This window comes from Microcebus murinus, chromosome 27 (assembly GCF_040939455.1).
Source record: "Microcebus murinus isolate Inina chromosome 27, M.murinus_Inina_mat1.0, whole genome shotgun sequence".
Lineage (NCBI taxonomy): Eukaryota > Metazoa > Chordata > Mammalia > Primates > Cheirogaleidae > Microcebus > Microcebus murinus.
Window position 1 is genome coordinate 17,472,309 of NC_134130.1, and position 20,847 is coordinate 17,493,155.

At 37.3% G+C, this 20,847-nt stretch overlaps 1 protein-coding gene across 2 annotated transcripts in view; it reads right to left on the bottom strand.

The window, feature by feature from the left end:
- Nucleotides 1-4,029: 4,029 nt before the first annotated feature.
- The window catches only part of AIMP1 (aminoacyl tRNA synthetase complex interacting multifunctional protein 1), a 40,829-nt gene continuing 24,011 nt past the window's right edge, over nt 4,030-20,847 (bottom strand). For both annotated transcript variants that reach the window (XM_075998320.1, XM_012779031.3), the window contains 2 exons: nt 15,082-15,250; nt 4,030-4,879 (listed from right to left, as the gene is read on the bottom strand). In XM_075998320.1, the coding sequence (XP_075854435.1) occupies nt 4,713-4,879; nt 15,082-15,250 (336 nt within the window). In that variant the 3' untranslated portion in view covers nt 4,030-4,712. The remainder of the gene's footprint in view (nt 4,880-15,081; nt 15,251-20,847) is intronic.

A 20,847-nucleotide genomic window follows, 5' to 3' on the forward strand; every position in this document is an offset into this window, starting at 1 on the left:
GAAATTCCAGATGGCTCACTTTCAAAACCAATAATTATTTCATTGTTCTGAGTCCTTCCTCCAAATATTTTTTTGGAGTTATGCTCCTATGAATTATCTCTGCCAAGATTTATGCAGAGGAAAAACCATAACTATAAAAAGTACAATAAACAAGAATGTGTAAGTCACTCTTTCTTACTCCAACAAGTTGGCACCTGAAGTTTCAGTTTTGTACAGAGATGTATTAGCCAAGAGCAACTATCCTATTTTTCATCATTGTTCAAGTTTTGGGGTTATCATCCAAATAGTATACCTATAAACAGTTGTTTTTGTTTTCAATTATCTACCTATCGATCTATCTATCCAACTATCTACCTGGAGTTTAGTAACTGCTTTCATGTGGTGGTTTTTGGGACAGACTGTCAGTATAGGGCCAGTGCCCTCAACAACAGTGCGCTACTCAAAGAATCAAGGAATCGTTACTCTTTAAAAAGGCAACTGCCACTAGCAGCAGCAGAGTAGGAGCTTGGTTTTGCCAAGTTGAGTTCTTCCTATGAAATTCCATAGCAAACAAATAAAAATAAAAATAAAATTTTAAAAAATGGATAAATTGATAAATCCTCTTCATAACCACTACAAAAGAGTAGTGTAATAACCACATCTCTTCCCTTAGAATCTCTTAAGTATTATACTAAAGAAGCCCCCCAATCTTACATGAACACTAGAGTTTAGGGGTGTTTTTTTGCATTTGTTACTATCTTTCCCTACAGTTTACATAAAAGTTAAACTTTTTATTCATACAAAAGAAACCACATGACGATTTAACTAATGTGGAAGAAAGTATAATCTAATGAAGAGCACTGGATTAGTAAAAGTTGAAAGAAGATCTAGGTTTCAGCTTAGTGCAGGCATTTAACTTTTCTATTGATTCTTAAAATGACTGATATTCGTAAGTAGTTAAGAAATACACGTGACATGTGAAAACTTTGTAAGTTATAAAGCATTAGCTATCTTAATAATTCTGTCACAAAATTGATGGCAGTAGACAGATGTTATATCCCCCTTACATTTGTTAGAGAAAGCATGGCTATTCCTTAACTAAAATTTTGGAGGGTAGAGCTCTCTCCACAAGAAACAGTTTGCCGTATTATTCAGTTGTGTTACACTAACTTGTCTCCCCTAGTTCTTTTTTTTTTTGAGACATGGTCTTGCTCTGCCACCCAAGCTAGAGTGCAGTGGCATCATAGCTCACAGCAACCTCAAACTCCTGGGCTCAAGAGATCCTCCTGCCTCAGCCTCCCAAGTAGCTGGGACTACAGGCATGAGTCACCATGCCCCGCTAATTTTTTTTTCTAGAGACGGGGTCTTGCTCAGGCTGGTCTTTAACTCTTGGCCTCAAGCAATCCTCCTTCCTTGGCCTCTCAAAGTGTTAGGGTTACAGGCGTGAGCCAATGTGCCCGGTCTCCTAGTTCTTTTATTTTGCATCTTAGTGATAATGTAATTTTGCATTGCACCTAGTACCAGAACTTGTGTCACCATTCATGTAGATAAAGTACACAATGTATAATTGTGATACTTTTATATTTTAAAAGGTACAACACATCATTTCCCTGAAAATTAGAGGAGGTATACTCATGCCCCTTCAGCACCAGTTATAAGAAATGGTGAGGTGCCCCCTCACCCATTAAGAATTTGAAAATATGATTGCTTATATTAAGCCAAGCAAATCAACACACAATAGTTAGAAACACATTGTGTTCCTAGTCTAAGAGAATTACAAAACTATTTGAAACATTATGAATGATATCAAACCAGTGACAGAGCATCAAATGAACGGGGGTGGGGTGGGGGAGCAGCATCTAAAAGTCTAAAAAATGGGTTTCAGTGGGAGTGGAGGGAGGGTAAGGAAAGTTTCAGTAACGAACATCTCCAATGAGGGAAGACATTATTGAGAGACAGAGTCCTCATTTGATACACAAGTAATCTTCCAAACAGGAATTCAACTTCTAAACAAATGTGATATCACGAATGGGGACAGAAATACTAGTTTCCAGAAAGAAACATCCCCTATCATAAACTGATATCAACATAGCATACACCTATTATATGCTAGGTGCTGTTTTAAGTACACTAAGTGTACTTACTCATAGAATATTCACAACTCTGTAGATACTGTTGTTATTCTCATTTTACAGAGGGGGGAAGTTAAGGTACAGAGATTAAACAGCTGTCCAAGGTCACACAGGCATTGAAGTTGCAGCGCCTGGAATCAAAATTAGGCCATCAGACTTCAACAACACTACTAAGCTCTACAGATCTAGCATCTCTGAGAGTCATCTACAAATGCAGGGTTTTGAACCTGCAAAGCTCATGCCCGGACTCTGACACCTAAATTCACTAAGATCGCCCTACGAGGCCCCTTGTTAGCTACTAGCCTTCCCTTATCCACACCCGCTACCTTGCTGACATGCTTCTTATTAAACCTCTGTGAGTGACTAAAGATAGTATAAAAATTCTAAACAGGAATTGACATATTTTTATAAAGGCAACAACAAATTATCTGTTTGGGGCACTTAATGTTCCTGGTAGAAGCAAGACCAAGAAAAAAAATTTCTGACTTTATAATAAAATCAGTATGTCCCAAAAAGGATTCATCTCAAAAAAATGCTACACATGGAATTTTTAAATATAAGAAAAGCTAGTTCTCTAAACACTTAACCATAAGATAGTGGACCAATCTTGCACGAGGAAAGTATTTTGGGAGAGGCTCAGCTTTTTTTCTGGCTAAATTTGCAACAAACAATGCCATTTTGTCATTAATTCTGTAAGAGTTCTCCCATCCCAGCAATACAAATAAAACAGAATTAAGTGGGTTTTTTTGTGTGTGTGTGAAAACAAAGACTGAATAGGGGCTGAATTGATAACTTGAATGATGCTTTTATGCAACTCGAAAAATCGCTCGCTAACTCCCAACTTCCTCCTCTCTTTAACAGTTTAGCGTGGATTTTTATGTGCTAAAGATCTGGGGGAATTATGGAGGGAAGTGCAGCCATTTGGTAAAATTGGCAAGATATAATATGGTGCTTGAGATAGAGATGTGAAACTTTTGCCAGGTACATACTCCATAAATTTCATAATTTTGTGATGAAAATTCATAAATTTCAGCCACAAACAAGCTACTGACAATCCTGTGTCATAGACTTTAACAAAAGAACAAATGGTTTTTATTATTTCTAGGTCCTACATATAGTTTAATCATTAATCTATGCTTCACTATCAAAACTTTAGATAATTTGATCTGGGCTAGACTATTTCAATATTTAGTTGGGAAAAATGACTATATGGGACTATTTCAAAAGACTCAAAACAGACTCTGCCAGCAAGTCTTTATTCCCAAAAGAATAATATATTTTGAGAACAAAATAACTTTTAAAACTGATTTTGTGTTATCAACAGATGTTAATGTTCTGTTCATATTCAGTTTTTCAAAATGAACTTATAACATATACTATGGTACTATATCCTGGCCTACCAGAGTTCTATGGATTTAAATAAATGAACTTTAATTATACTTTTTATAACATGCAATATTGTTTTACAGTTGTTAAGGTTTTCTTTCTTTTTTTTTTTTTTTTTTGGTCTCTCCTTATTAGAGGATTTAGACAGCCACAGTGCTAGAATGTTTTCTGTGTTATGCACACGTTTTCAAACAGTGTCTATACCTCTGCTTCCATGACTGCCTTCCCTATTTGGTAGTCTAAATCATCAGTAACCACCTCAAAGCTTGTGACCTTGTGGATCATAATTTCTAAGTTAATTCTCACTGTTCCTATAATGCTTGTAAAATGAGTGAAAAGAGGTATCTGACATATTAATATAGATGTACTATATAAGTTTGGGGCTATAATTTAATATATTGACAGTATGATGGTACATGAAAAAGCAAAATATATCAATTTTAAATGCCCCCTAAAGATAATAACCTATAAATTATCTTTTATTATGTACACAAAAAATCTTTATAAAACAGCTAGAAGGAAAAAAATGGAATGCTGTTTGTAGGATCAATTTATTGGTAACTACATACAGTGACACCACTTTACAGTGTGTTTATTAAATTCAAGACACAGGTGGAAATTTCACTTTTTTTAAAATAGTCACTTTAAGTATTATTAGTCAGGGTTACTTTGGTAGCAAAGCAAAAATGTTCAAATGTTGTATGCCCTGGATTTTATGTCTGGCTCTTAGAATTAGTAGTTGATCATTTTCAATATTATTACAATTATGAGTAGTTAATAACTAACACAAAATGCAACTTGTCATTTTTGAAGAGGACAGTACATTTATAACAGACGTTCACAATATATTAATCCAAGTGCTTGAAATTTCATGCATCATGTGCCCACAAATACAATACTACATACTAATCTAGTTCAAGTTATCTAAATGTATAAAGAAAAAACCTGCTAACCAATATCCCTGCTAAAAAATAAATTATCACAACACATAAGCAATGTCTTCTCTCCATTATAGATGATCATAAACCATGGGTAAAAACGCAGTTTCCCCAGTCAATTGAAAACAATATATAACAGCTAAAAGACTAGATAACTCTAGAAGAGAAATAACACAAAAATGAGCCAGTCATATTTCAGGTACAAGTGACAAATATAATCCTTTTTATTATTATTGAAGTTTTCTCCAATGTACTGCAGTAACAAACGCGTTTTATTTTACTTGATTCCGCTGTTGGCCATGGTCTGAGCCCGACACACCCCCTTCCCTTTGACCTCGAAGGCAGCTCCTCTGTAGGTGGCCACACACTGGTTGTCAGTGCGAAGGTCAGGCTGGATCTGCTCCCAGATCTTCTTCTTAGGGTTCAGCTCCTTGTCAGGCTCTCCTGTGGAGGGGAAAACACAAGAAAAATACAGAGCTAACATACAAAGACAGTAAAGAAACTATCCATAGAGATATCTAGTGAGTTGTCTTGGCAGCATTTTCTGACCTTTAGACCTAATCAAAGTTTTAATGTTTACTTTATTTTTATGTCAGTAGTTTCTATTCTTGACTGGCAAAATAAAATAACTATTGCTGTTTCCTGATTAATGTTAAAGACATTATTTTTATTTTTACAATAAATATTTTTACAGATAATATAGCTCAACAAATTTGTTCCCTGAATTAAAAGAAAAATGTAAGATACACATTTTATCATTACACTTAAAGACAAAAGGTGAAGGAATGAAAATGTGTCTTGATGTATTATACCTTCACACCTGGCAGGAGCCGCTTCTGCTTTACTGTTTCAACATACAAAAGGAATGACTAGACTTCAGATTTCCTGCAGATACCGGAGAATGGCTTAAATGTTGGGATTTTCCAACTCACTACAACTACTTTGCCACTTAGTGAGACAAAAAGAGACAGAATGGAGTAGTGAGGTGATAAGAACTAGCATTTTCTAAGCACTAGGAATATATGTTGTTGCCTAAAATTCACACAACACTGACTCTAATTTCTTTTCTTTTTTTAGTTTTTTAAAATTTTTTGAGATGGGTTCTTACTCTGTTGCCCAGGCTAGAGTACAGTGGTGTCATCATAGCTTACTGCAACCTCAAACTCCTGAACTCAAGCAAACCTCCTGTCTCAGCCTTCCAAGTAGCTGGGACTATAAGCGGGCCAACCTGCTGGGCTAATTTTTCCATTTTTTGTAGAGATGGAGTCTTGCTCTTCCTCAGGCTAGTCTTGAACTCCTGGACTTAAGCAATCTTCCAACCTTGGCCTCCAAAAGTACCAGGAATACAGGTATGAGCCACTGCGCCCAGCTCTGACTCTAATTTGATAAAGATCTAAAAGTTTTAAACTTCATACAAAAGACTAAAATAAATTCCAAGGAAGGAAATTTGAACAAAAAATAAACTAGAAACTAATAAGAGTAATCACCAAAGCTTGACTCTTCCTTTTAACACAACATACTTGACACCTGAGCATTGTAACTGTAGTTGTGAGACTTTATCAAATCATTAAATTGGACAGTAATTATGAAAGGGCCTAGTAAACTAAGAAATGTTAGACAAATACCTATTATTAACATTAATGTCAAAAAGCTAGTACTTTCACTGCTTTAAGTAAAATTTAAGCAGTAGATAATATCCCAGATTCTATAAGTTACAGTCTCACGTGTTATAAACCCGTCACATTATGAGCACTGAGTATAAATCAGCATTGAAAAAGTCTGAGATGCAGTGACAACCTTTGGGTTTACTCAAAATGTTTCTCTACAATTTACTACTTGGTAGGGTATCAAGCTACTTCTTCAAAATGATAGTTTAAATCATCTCCCACAAAAAATATACCTAATGTTTTAAAGAATTTTATTTTTTATTTCGGCATATTATAGGAGTACAGATTTTAAGGTTTCAATAAATGCCCATTTCCCCCCCTCCCCCCACAAGTCTGAGTCTCCAGCATGACCATCCCCTAGATGGTGCACATCTCACTCATTATATATGTATATACTCGCCCCCCTCCCCCCTGCCCAATACCCTATTACTGCAGTACCTATGTGACCACTTAGCTGCTGTTCAGTTAATACCAATTTGCTGGTGAGTATATGTGGTGCTTGTTTTTCCTTTCTTGGGAAACTTCACTTAATAGTATGGGTTCCAGCTCTAAACAGGAAAATATAAGATGTGCTATATCACCATTGTTTCTTAGAGCTGAATAGTACTCCATGGTATACATATACCACATTTTATTAATCCATTCTTGGATTGATGGGCACCTGGGCTGTTTCCATAGAATTGCGATTATGAATTGTGCTGCTATAAACATTCGAGTGCAGGCGTCTTTTTTGTAGACTGTCATTGGATCTTTTGGGTAGATACCCAGCAATAGGATTGCTGGATCAAATGGTAGATTCACTTGTATCGCTTTAAGGTATCTCCATATTGCTTTCCACAGAGGTTGAACTAATTTGCAGTCCCACCAGCAGTGTAGGAGTATAGAATTTTTTTATTTCCATCTTGATTTCTTCATTTATTAAGTAATCATTTAGTAGGAGGTTGTTTGATTTCCACGTTTTTGTGTAGAAATATGAGTTTCTGTTAGGGTTGATTTCTACTTTTATTCCACTGTGATCTGAGAAGGTACATGGTATGATTTCTAGTTTTTTAAATTTCTTGAGATTTACTTTGCGTCCTAGGATACAGTCAGTCTTAGAGAATGTCCCGTGAGCTGATGAGAAGAACGTATATTCAATAGATTTTGGGTAGAATGTCCTGTAGATGTCAGTCAGACCCAGTTGTTCCAAAGTTTTGTTTAAGTCCATTATTTCTTTATTAATTTTCTGTTTGGAGTTTCTGTCTTGTGCCGTCAGTGGGGTGTTGAACTCTCCGGTGATTATGGAGTTGCTATTAATCTATTTGCATAAATCCAGTAAGGTTTGCTTTATGAAACTGGGTGCACCTAAGTTGGGTGCATATATATTTAAAATTGTTATCTCTTCTTGTTGAAGTGTGCCCTTCACCATTATATAATGACCCTCTTTGTCTTTCACTACTTTTGTTGGTTTAAAAACTAAATCGTCTGAAATTAAAACTGCCACACCAGCCTTCTTTTGCCTTCCACTTGCCTGGAATACTGATCTCCACCCTTTTACTTTTAGTATATATGCATCCTTGCAGGTTAGATGTATTTCCAGAAGACAGCATATACTTGGCCTGTATTTTCTTATCCATTCAGCCAGCCTATGTCTCTTGAGTGGAGAGTTTAAGCCATACACATTTATTGAGAGAACTGACAGGTAAGGTAGATTACTGTTCATTCTGTTGGGTTGGATGTTGTTGCTTTGATTTCTCTGTTGAGCCATTGTATTATCTGGCCTTTAATCTTTGGGTTTTGGTTGTTTTTATATTCGTGAGTTTTTATCATGGTGTTCTGTGCATAACACTGTTTTGAGTACTTCTTGTAGGGCTGGTCTTGTCTTGGTGAATTCTCTGAGCCTTTGCTTGTCTGAGAATGTCTTTATTTCTCCTTCATATATGAAGCTTAGTTTTGCAGGGAATAAGATTCTAGGCTGAGCACTGTTTTGTTTCAGAAGAGTGAGAATGGGGCCCCAGCCTCTCCTTGCTTGTAAAGTCTCATTAGAGAGGTTTGGTGTTATACGAATTGGCTTTCCCTTGTACGTCACTTGCTTCTTTCATCTTACAGCTCTTAGAAGGGCCTCTGTAGTTGATATTTTTGTCAGTCTGATGACTGCATGTCGTGACGTATTCCTATTTGCATTGAATCTCCCAGGGGTCCTCTGAGCTTCTTGAACTTGTATATCGAGATTTTGAGCAAGGCCTGGGAAATTTTCCTCTATTATATCTTCAAATAGCTTGTCCAACCCTTGGGTGTTGTCCTCTTCCCCTTCTGGTAACCCTATGACCCTCACATTAGGTTTCTTCACATAATCCCACATCTCTTGTAGGCTTTGCTCTTTTTTTTGTTTCTCTGCTCTATCTCTGTGATGGTTTTATTTAGTTGGAGGGCGTTATCTTCAATCTCTGAGATTCTTTCTTCTGTTTGATGTACCCTGTTCTTGAGACTTTCCACTGTATTTTGTACTTCCCTGAATTGATTCTTCATTTCCAGGAGTTCGGTTAAACTTTTCTTCATTGTGTCTCTTTCTTTAGTGAACTTTTGTTCTAGGTCCTGGAGGCCTTTTGTGGTTTCTTTGTGTTGGTTATTGAGTTGTTGTTGCAGCTCGGTGAGTGTTCTTATGATCCACCTACGAAATTCCTCCTCTTTCATTTTGGTTGCCTGATTTGGGTTGGTGTCTGTTTCTAGGGGGCTGGTGCTCCTCTTTAGGGGGGTGTTTTCCATTTGGTTCTTCATATTTCCTGAGTTCCTTCGCTGATTTCTTCCCATGTCAATCAGTTGTTGTTTCTTTCCTTTAGGTTTTTGTTTGGGTATTCTCACACCTTGTTTAGTTTCCGAGCCGTTAGGTGGTGTCTGTGGGTGATATTCGACCACTCCCTGTATAATGAGTCAGTGGGTGCCGTGAAAAGGCTGTGCAGGATACCATCCCTGTCAGTAGGTGGCGCTTGCTTTGAGGAACAGGCTATGCTGTTGTTTTTGTGTCCTGTTATCAGCTGTTGTTCTGGGCGGAGCTGGGTTGGGAAAGCCTGCCCTCAGCCACCACCAATGCCGTTAGCAGGGGTCAAAGTTCTGTTCTCTGCTTCCAGGAAAAGCTGTCAGGGCGGGGATGGAATGGTCCAGCTCAGCCAGAAAGTCTGCGTGTGTGCGTGGGGCTGTCTGAGACCTGCAGTCTGGAGCGGGCCTCACTTCTTTCCACCCTCCCCAACTCCGCAGCTACTCCTGGGCCTCTGCCAGCAGGCCAGACCACATGCCACCAGGCCTCCCTGGACTGTGATGCCGGCGGGGAGGTTCCCTGCGCAGAAACGCTGCCTGGGCTTGGTGCAAGGCCTCCCTTTGGGGGGAAGGTTGCCCTCTAGGACGCTGATCTGCCCCTGGAGGCACACACACCTCAGCAGGCTGTTCACAAATATCCCTTCTGTGCCCAGGCAATGCTAGACCTCGGTGCACGGGATCTGGTCTGCAGGTCCGACCTCTCGGTCCCAGAGTTCAAACTGTATCCCCACCAGGGAGAGGAGTTCCGTTCTCAATTCACCCACAGAGAGCCCAAGCTGTGTCTGTGTCTCTCAGCCTCTGAGTCGGCACCGTTCTCCTGGGAACACCGTGCCAACAGCACCTGGGAGGGCTGGCGGGTAGGGAGCTCACAGTCTGAGTTCCCCTTAGTCAGCTGTAGGGTCCCAAAAAGGAAGGTCCCGTTCCCTGGAGGTGCCTCCGGCTGGTGGCTATATTGTCTCTCTAGGCAGCCGAGGGTATGGTCGGCGGAGGGGAGGAGGAGGCAATATGGCGCCTGCCGCACGGCTCGGGTCTGTGCACACGGAGGTGCCCCGATTGATTTGGGAGTCTGGTGCCGCGTCCGCTACAGGCTAACCCCTAGCTGGCGGCGGCCATCTCTGGGCTGGTGTCCGCAGGTCTCTCCACCCGCTGGGGAGCCCACCAGCAGTCCCAGATGCAGGGGAGGGGAAAGGTGATTTATCCACCTACCCTTCCTGCTGGTCTCTGGGCTGCTCCGGCGGTCTCAGCTTCCAGTTCTCCTCCACAGCCTCCTCCCGTGGATTCTCCCGGGGTCTCAGGTACCCCTCCTTCCGGCCCTCGTCTGCTGTATGCTCGCCTTCTTGCTTCTTTTTTCTAATTTCTGCTAGAATCTGTCTTTTCTGCAGAGACACTCTTTCTGGCGGTGTTTCTCGTCCGCCATCTTGATCCTCCTCCCAAGAATTTTTTTTTTTTAATGAACAATATTTTCCAGGGAAGTCTTCTGTCATTCCTTGTTCCAAATTTTCTTTTCCTAACTTTTTTTTTTTGTGGCAAAGGTTATTGAAAGTTATGTGACATATCAATATAAGTTCTTAAAGCTAAAAATTGTGGAGGCTCTGAAATTGCTAAACACATGCTAATAATCACCATTTGGAAATGCTATACATATTGTAAGAGAACTAATCATTTAGAGATTATTTTAGGCTACCTCATTCTAAACAAAACACATAGGAAAAAGAAACTAGAGGAGAAAGTTCAGAAAGCTTGTACAGATATAAAAAGCTGTGACCACCTTCTTGGCATTTAAAACCTGTAAAAAGCAATAAATACCAATTCCAGAATTCTAGGCGTTCACAAGTCTGGAGTAAAAATGACAAATTTCATTTTAATTAGGCAATTCTTTTGTACGGAATGCTCATCAATCATCAACTTCACTGATAGCTGGTGTGACCATAATAAATCTAGCACTAACTTATTTTATGTTTGATTAACTGAGTTTATAGAATTGTGGTTGTAACTATTACCAATTGTGGCACAAAAACTAAAATACAGCTATGCAAATGGGGGCCAATTAATTTCACACAGCTAATCAATAGACAAAAGAGGTTTGGTAGTTAGATAGAAATAATTATGGCAATACTGAAGGAAGATACTAGGTCTGCTCTCCAAATGCTGTATTTTTTAAAAATGCTTTACTAATAAGTTTCTTTCTATTTATTCACTGACCAATTCAATGAGCTACTGATTTATGTCAGGCATTGTTCTAGATGCTAGGAATGAAGCAGTGAATAATTAAAAAAAAGAAAAATGCTGATTTCATGATGTTTACATTTCCATGTGGGCAGACAATAAATAATGTACAGTATATTTGGTGGAGATAAGTGCTTTGGAAAAAAATAAAACAAAGAAGGTGACGTCTGAAAGATTTAATAGTGTGAGGTAGAAAGCCATGCAAATATGTGGGGAAGAACTAGCGGCTCCACCGAAGTGAGCAAGGAAAGGCTGGAGTTCTAACGAGACTATTGCAAGGACCTGGACGTGTCCTCTAGGCGAGACGGAAAGCTTCTGAATAGTCTGGGCACAGCAATATAATCTGATCTACATCACTCCAGCTGCTAGAGATGACAAGAGGTGAAAGTGGGAAGAGAGCAAAGGCAGGAAGATGAGTTAGAAGCCTTTTGCAATCATCCAGATAACAGATGTTGGCATTAGGACTGGGGTGGTAGTGGTGCAGATGATAATGATTCTATGTTTAGGAGGTAGAGCCACTAAGATTTTCTGAATGAGAGACACAGGGTATGAGAAAAGGAGCTAAGCAAGTGGGAGAATGGAGTTCCTATCAAATGAAATGGAAAATACTACAGAACAACGGAATACTGCGCGAAAAGACTAGGACATGTATCCTTTCCCCTTGGGGCATGAAAGTGAAGAAGTCCACTAGGCAGCTGGATAAGTGACTGGGAAAAAATGCCAAAAAAAATGAATGAGAAAAAACAAAACAAAAAACGGGGAAGAGGCCAAGGATGAAGTTCTGAGGTACCATAATGGTAAGAGGTAAGGACGAATCAGAAAAGGAGATGAGAGGGGCAGCTGGTGAAGCAACAGAACCAGGAGAGTGGAGAGCCAAGGTAGTTAATAGAAGGACTGAGAAGTAGCCGTGTTGCCACAGGGAATAACTGGAGATCTCAACCAGGGCAGTTCTGGTGGGACAGTCGGGAGAGAAATCTGATTGAGCTAGGTTTTGAAAAAGATGAATCAAGTATAGACAATTTTGGTTTTTAAGAATAAATGGACTCAAAAGGTAAACCTATGCTTTGTGATAAACTATTAATTTATTGTTATTAACCTTATTAGTATTAATAAAACTATTATTAAGATTCATTATCAATAGAAATAAGCATGATCTTGGAAGCTAAAAAGTCTGAATGTAAACTCTTATTTACTATTAGACCATGAATAGTATATTCCCCAAAAGAACTGTCATTGCCTTTGTCTCCTAGCTGCAACACTGTTTTCCAGTCATTTTTGCTTGGGGCTTTAGAGACCAGTTACCATATTTACATATTAAAAAGTATACTTTTACACATTTAAGATGAAATAAAGAATTGGTTAGGTGGGAAACGCTTTAGCCATTGTTATAAAAATATTACATGTTATCTTCTAAACTTTATGGAAGTTTTTGGCTTTATAGTTGGAGAAAATAGTTAAGCCTTGAAAAAATAGCCTTGAAAAAAGTTTTTTCAAGGCTAAAGAGCAATTCAAAGATTTGAGCCTCAGTTGCAATTTCTACGCCATGTTTAATACATGCAACATGATATGTAAATCTCCATACACTGAGCATGTATCCAGCAGACATCAAAATGTACTAGCAGACACTTTAAGTTTTACAATATGAAACAGATGCTGAAAAATGAAGCACTGATAAACCATGGTTCTCTCTAGGAAAAAAAAAATAAGACTAATGGCCTGTAGTGTAGTATTAACTCATTTATTTTGTTTTTCAGATTTACTGCTACAAAAGAAGTACCTGGTGTGGCAACACACAGAAGATGAGTACTAACAGACCTCATTTCCCAAATTTTATCAATTATTTGACAGTGTTTAGTTCAGATAAGCACAGTATAATGCTAGCGATACTTCAAACAACTCGATGGACTATTTTAAAGTTAGGTTTTCTTTTTTTTCGCTTTACAAATACTTTTTGTACTTTCTCCACATATTCAAGTGCTTAAGGCACAAAGGGAGACTATGAATTTGGAAGAAATACCTGACTTTGGAACAATATAAATATAAACTTGCAAACAGCAAAACTGATTGAAAGATTCAAGAATATAGTAAAGGCAAGAAATCCATGCTGGGCTATTAGTGCCTCTAATCCTACGTGAGTGGGTAACTAAAAATAAACTACTCTCAATTTATTCAGCAATAACATTCAGATAATAAAAACTGATTCAAATGCTGAAATAGTTACCTATTAATTCTATAGAGGAATGAAAGCCATCATAGTAATAGAAGAACTATAAGGCTTCATTAATTAAATAGTTCATATTAACTAATAGCAAGCAATAATCAACAAATAAAAATGTTATGGTACTAGAGATTCATTCACATCTATGGTTTGATCCTTCTACTAACTCCATATAACATTAAGTTAGTAACTAAATTTTGTTGGACCTCACTTTCCAAATTTGTAAAATAGTATGCTAAACAAGACGATTTCTTTTAGTTCTAAATATTTAACTCTACAATTTAGGTCAAAAAAGTAAACCTAAACAAAGTACCAAATCTTTAAGTATTTAAATAAAAAGGAAGGCAAATGTTAATCTGAAAAGGTAAATCAGGATTTATTTTTGTTGTTTTTCTTAATGCATTCTTAAACTTAAAAGAAAAAGTTCACTTTTATTGCTATTCTATTCAAATTTAGTGAATGAAAATTACAAATAGAATTTCAGGTTAGTCAATGATACATGGACAGCTTATCCCAAAGGGGCAGGTTTTGGGAAGTGTTTGAGATTGTGGGAGCAGAATGGTGATCATATGTTCTATGTAAAGCCATCAGGGTGTTTCTGAGAAATCTTTGAGACTGGGATTTTCCTAAAACCTAATTTCCCAAAAAAGGTTCTTAGAGCACAGACCACCATGATTGCTCATCTACAGAGGTTCAAGACATATACATGAATTCAAAGTCATGGATACTTACAAAAAATAATCACCTGTGTTTTTTAGATTAGTCTACTTTTCATTAGGAGGCTAGAACTGTGTTTCAGAAAAATTAATCCATGCTTTTATCTATGCTTTCTATCTTACTATTACAATGTTAAAACTTTTATTAAACACAGTTAATATAGAATTTTTAAAAACATGACTATATAATCACATCAGCCTTGCTATTCCATTAAAATTCAGTTATTTCTATAAATGTCTCCAAATTAATCCTGACTTTTGAACCTAATTCTACTTGTTACCTTAATTTATTTCCACTTTTCTATTAGTCTAGTCAAATGAAAATCCTTTAAATGTAGCCTTTTAATTTCTGTTTTTCCTCTTATAAAGTCCTTCTCTTTATATGAAAGAAATATTTATCCTACATCTGTCAAGCATCCTTTCTCTTCTACTTCAAAGACCTATTTGAAGAAGGTTTTTCATGCATTATGAAGCTTCAGCTGTCTCAGGAGCAATTTTGCTAGAGAAAACAGGCAATATGAAATGAAACTTCCTTTTAGATTATTAAAATAATTGAATTTCAATTTAGAGATTTTCTCTATATCCTGAAGTCAAGTAAAAGCATATGCAAGTATTATTAGATGGACTTTGAGAATTATAAATCTTCCCCCATTTCTGAACTTTTTATCTCTTTGTTTTTCGTGCTGCAGTCTGAGACAATGTACAGTGTAAATGATTTCGCAGCACACTGATTTTTCTTTATCCATGTCACGTTCTGCTGTGCAAGTATCAATATTAGCATTTCACACCTAAGGCAAAATCTCTTTCTGGTGTTTTGCATAATACATGCATTCATGGAGATGAGGGTGGTTATGTGACTGCACTCAACGTAGTGCCAATCTCAAAACACTCAATAGCATTTAATAATGATCATTTAACGTAAGTCTTGTGATTTATACACAGGACGATTTTAATCTTTAAACATTATAAACATCACTTTGAGAACCGATCCCCAAGCTATTTAAGTAATTACTAATAAATACTTACCAGGGAAAGCATCAAAAGTAATTCTGTCTCCAGGAACAGATCCATTAGGAGGAGCCAATATTTCAATTTTCTCTGGAGAACTCGCACACATCAGCATCGCTTGAGATATTATTCCTCTCATCTTGGCAGGTTTCAGGTTACAAAGTAAAATCACCATCCTATTTTGCATCTGTGTGAAACATAAACTGTTGACTAAATATATACTGAGATTTAGAATAAACCTATCTAGAATACATTAAGGTATACATAATATGTTAAATATCAGGTCTACTTTTGTGGATGTATCTTTGTCTCTGTGTGTCCCATATCTTTTGCATATTTACACATGTGCATTTTTTCCTTTACACATTTGGTCATTTTCAATGCTAAGCATCATTTATTTCCTAATTTAAAAAAATCCATCACTTAAGAATTCAAGCATTATGCATACTGCAATTAACACGTTTATTACAGAAGTGAAGAAATTCATTTAGTTTTCAAAAGTTAAAATGTCTTAATTTTTTTCCCTAGCTAGCAAAAATAAGAAATATAGTATCTTAAATTCTTCCAACAGATTCAAAATAAAACATCAGAAAAAAGGACCTAAGACTCAAATTTCAAATTCAAAATGACCCTTTCTAGGGGGACTCTTCATGAATAATGTTTCTCTTCAAACACTTCATATAAATTAGAAATATCATACATGAGACCTCTAAAAAGTTACAGCACAAATGTGTAAGAACCGCAACAGGGCTAGCTAGAAGCAATTCTTCAAGGATCTGATGATAATTGTGGCCCCTTTCCTTAGAAAAATATACAACCTAAAAAATTTGGCATGCAATTTTAAGGGCTAAGTTGCCTTGCTTCATAGAATTATAGAGTGCTTACTAGTACTGTCTTAATGAGTTATATATAGATGTTTATATAGTTATGCTTATGGGTATGAAAGACAGCATGTGGAAGAGAAGAAATAGTCTCATGGTCAACAACTTATGAGTACAGAAAAGATGAAGCCCAAATGAAGAGGTTTTCCAATTTGAGCTGGCTGGCTCAAGATCAGTTGTTTCTTTTCTCTAGTGTTCCTTATGACCCTAATTTCATAAGGAATTATGAGTAAATCCTGGTCCAAATGAGTATTAAAAACAAAAAAAGCACACACATGTGCCAAGTCTATCTCTTTTTCCACAAATAAGAGAAATTTCTTCACTGGTGTCCTTAATTCCATCTTCCTCCTATCAACAGAGCAGTCAGAATGATCCTATTAAATCTGAGGCAGACAATGCTACTACTTTGCTCAAAAATCCTTCAGTGGCTTTAATCTTATTGAGAATAAACACCAAACTCTTTAAAATGATCTCTAAGACTCTATGGCACTTGGTGTCCTTATCTTTGATTTCATCTCCTATAACTTTCCCCCTTATTTATCCTGCTCTAGTCATCTAGACTTGCTGTTCTTTCACCATCTCAGGGACACATCTGTCCCAGGGCTGCCTGAAATGCTCTTCAGACGGATAGACACATGACTCGGTTTCTTCATTTTCTTAGACCTTTCTTTACTCAAATATTACATTCTTTTTTTTTTTATTTTATTTCGGCATATTACGAGTATACAGATTTTAAGGTTTCAATAAATGCCCATTTCCCCCCCAACACAAGTCTGAGTCTCCAGCATGACCATCCCCCAGAAGGTACACACATCTCACTCATTATATATGTATGTACCCGCCCCCCTCCCCCCTGCCCAATACCCTATTACTGTAGTACCTATGTGTCCACTTAGGTGCTGTTCAGTTAATACCAATGTGCTGGTGAGTATATGTGGTGCTTGTTTTTCCATTCTTGGGAAACTTCACTTAATAGTATGGGTTCCAACTCTAACCAGGAAAATATAAGATGTACTATGTCACCATTATTTCTAAGAGCTAAATAGTACTCCATGGTATACATATACCACATTTTATTAATCCATTCATGGATTGATGGACACTTGGGCTGTTTCCACAGCCTTGCGATTATGAATTGTGCTGCTATAAATATTCGAGTGCAGGTTTCTTTTTTGTAGAGTGTCATTGGATCATTTGGGTAGATGCCCAGCAATGGGATTGCTGGATCAAATGGTAGATTCACCTGTATCGCTTTAAGGTATTTCCATATTGCTATCCACAGAGGTTGAACTAGTTTGCAGTCCCACCAGCAGTGTAGGAGTGTTCCTCTCTCTCCACATCCACACCAGCAGTTATTGTTTTGAGACTTTTTGATAAAGGCCATTCTCACTGGAGTTAAGTGATATCTCATTGTGGTTTTGATTTGCATTTCCCTGATGATTAGAGATGTTGGGCATTTTTTCATATGTTTGTTGGCCATTCTTCTGTCTTCTTTAGAAAAGTTTCTGTTCAAGTCCTTTGCCCACTTTTTAATAGGGTTATTTGATTTTTTCTTGCTGACTTTTGTGAGTTCTAAGTATATGCTAGTTATCAGTCCCTTATCAAATGTATAGGATGGAAAAATTTTCTCCCATTCTGTAGGCGGTCTGTTTACTTTCATGACTATTTCTATGGCTGTGCAGAAGCTTTGTAGTTTGATCATGTCCCATTTATTTATTTTTGTTGCTGCTGTGATTGCATCTGGGGACTTCTTCATAAACTCTTTGCCTAGGCCGATGTCTAGGAGAGTGTTTCCAACTTTTTCCTCTAAAATTCTAATAGTTTCATACCTTAGGTTTCAGTCTGTTACCCAGCGTGAGTTGATTTTTGTGAGTCGTGAAAGGTGTGGGCCCTGTTTTGGCCTTCTACAGGTGGCTATCCAGTTTTCCCAGCACCATTTATTGAAAAGGGATTTTTTTCCCCAGCGTATGTTTTTGTCTGCTTTGTTAAAGATTAGATGGCTATATGAGGATGGTTTTATATCAGGATTCTAACATCTGTTCAACTGGTCCATATTCCTATTTTTGTGCCAATACCATAATGATTTAAATACTACAGCTTTGTAGTATAGTTTGATATCTGGCAAATTAATGCCTCCCATTTGGTTTTTGTTGCCTAGAATTGCTTTTCATATTTGGGGTCTTCTTTGGTTCCATACGAAGTGTAAAATTAGTTTTTCTATATCTGTGAAGAATGCTGATGGGATTTCAAAAGGTATTGCATTGAAATCTGTAGATCAGTTTGGGTAGTATAGACATTTTGATGATGTTGAGGCTGCCATCGACGAGCATGGTATGGATTTCTATCTGTTTACATCCTCTGCTATTTCCTTCCTCAGTGTTTCATAGTTCTCCCTGTAGAGGTCTTTTACCTCCTTGGTTAAGTATATTCCTAGGTACTTTAATTTCTTTGTTGCTATTGTGAAGGGAATTGAGTCTTTGATTTGGTTCTCAATTAGATTGTTGTTGGCGTATAGGAATGACTCTGATTTCTGTGTATTGATTTTGTATCCTGAGACTTTACTAAATTCATTGATCAGTTCCAGGAGTTTCTTGGTTGAATCTTTGGGGTTTTCTAGATATATCATATCATCAGCAAACAGTGAAACTTTGATCTCTTCTGCCCCAATTTGCGTACCTTTACTTCCACTTTCCTGTCTGATTGCTGTAGCCAAGACTTCCAGCACTATGTGGAACAGAAGTGGAGATAGTGGGTAGCCTTGTCTGGTTCCAGTTCTAAGTGGGAATGATTTCAATTTTTCCCCATTCAGTATGATGTTGGCTATGGGTGTGTCATATATGGCTTGTATCATTTTTAGGTATGTTCCTTGTATGCCTATTTTATTAACTGTTCATATCATGAAAGGATGTTGAATTTTGTCAAAACCTTTTCCTACATCTATTGAAAGAATCATGTGGTCTTTGTTTTTGCTTCTGTTTATGTGGTGAATTGCATTTATAGATTTACGTATGTTGAACCATCCCTGCATCCCTGGCATGAAGCCCACTTGGTCGTGATGGATTATTTTTTTGATAAGCGTCTGGATTCGGTTAGCTAAGATTTTGTTGAAAATTATTGCATCTATATTCATTAGGGATATTGGTCTGTAGTTTTCTTTTTTTGTTGTATCCTTTCCTGGTTTTGGTATCAGAGTAATATTCACTTCATAAAAGGTGTCCGAGAGGTTTCCGTTCTTCTCGTTGTTGTGGAATAGTTTCTGCAAGACAGGGACTAGTTCTTCTTTGTAAGTGTGATAAAATTCGGGTGTGAAGCCATCTGGACCGGGACTTTCTTTTTAGGGAGATTTTTAATTGCTGTTTCTATTTAAGCTCTTGAGATTGGTCTGTTCAGGAAACCTATTTCTTCCTGGTTGAGCCTAGGGAGGCTGTGTGTTTCTAGAAATTTATCCATTTCCTCCACATTTTCCAGTTTGTGTGAATAAAGATTTTTGTAGTATTCATAAATTGTATCTTGTATCTCTTTGGGATCAGTTGTGATATCTCCTTTTTTGTTCCTGATGGAGCTTATTAGAGATTTCTCTTTTCTGCTTTTCGTTAGCTTAGCCAATGGTGTGTCAATTTTGTTTATTTTATCAAAGAACCAACTTTTTGTTTTATTAATCTCCTGAATAGCTTCCCTGTTTTCAATTTCGTTTAGTTCTGATTTGATCTTGTTGATTTCACTTCTTCTGCTAGGTTTGAGGTTGGTCTGTTCTTCTGTTTCCAGCTCTTTGTGCCGTTTCGTTAGATTGTCTAATTGTGGTCTTTTTGTCTTTTAGTTATAGGCATTTATGGAGATAAACTTTCCTCTCAGAACTGCTTTAGCTGTGTCCCAGAGGAGTTAATAACTTGTCTCTCCATTGTCGTTTTCTTCATAGAATTTTTTTATTTCCATCTTGATTTCTTCATTTATGAAGTAATCATTCAGTAGGAGGTTGTTTAATTTCCGCCTTTTTGTGTAGAAATTTGAGTTTCTGTTAGGGTTGATTTCTAGTTTTATTCCACTGTGATCTGAGAAGGTACATGGTATGATTTCTAGTTTTTAAAATTTCTTGAGATTTACTTTGTGTCCTAGGATACGGTCTGTCTTAGAGAATGTCCCGTGAGCTGATGAGAAGAACATATATTCAGTGGATTTGGGGTAGAATGCACTGTAGATGTCAGTCAGACCCAATTCTTCCAGGGCTTTGTTTAAATCCATTATTTCTTTATTAATTTTCTGTTTGGAGGATTTGTCTTGTGCCGTCAGTGGGGTGTTGAAATCTCTGGTGATTATGGAGTTGCTATTAATCCATTTGCTTATATCCAGTAAGGTTTGCTTTATGAAACTGGGTGCACCTAAGTTGGGTGCATATATATTTAAAATGTTATCTCTTCTTGTTGAAGTGTGCCCTTCACTATTATATAATGACCCTCTTTGTCTTTCACTACTTTTGTTGGTTTAAAAACTAAATCGTCTGAAATTAGAACTGCCACACCAGCCTTCTTTTGCCTTCCACTTGCCTGGAATACTGATCTCCACCCTTTTACTTTTAGTATATATGCATCCTTGCAGGTTAGATGTGTTTCCTGAAGACAGCATATACTTGGCCTGTATTTTCTTATCCATTCAGCCAGCCTATGTCTCTTGAGTGGAGAGTTTAAGCCATACACATTTACTGAGAGAACTGATAGGTAAGGTAGATTACTGTTCATTCTGTTGGGTTGGATGTTGTTGCTATGGTTTCTGTCTTGAGCCATTGTAATATCGGGCCGTTAAACTTTGGGTTTTGGTTGTTTTTACATTCGTAGGTTATTATTATGATGTTCCGTGCGTAATGCTGTTTTGAGTACTTCTTGTAGGGCTGGTCTTGTCTTGGTGAATT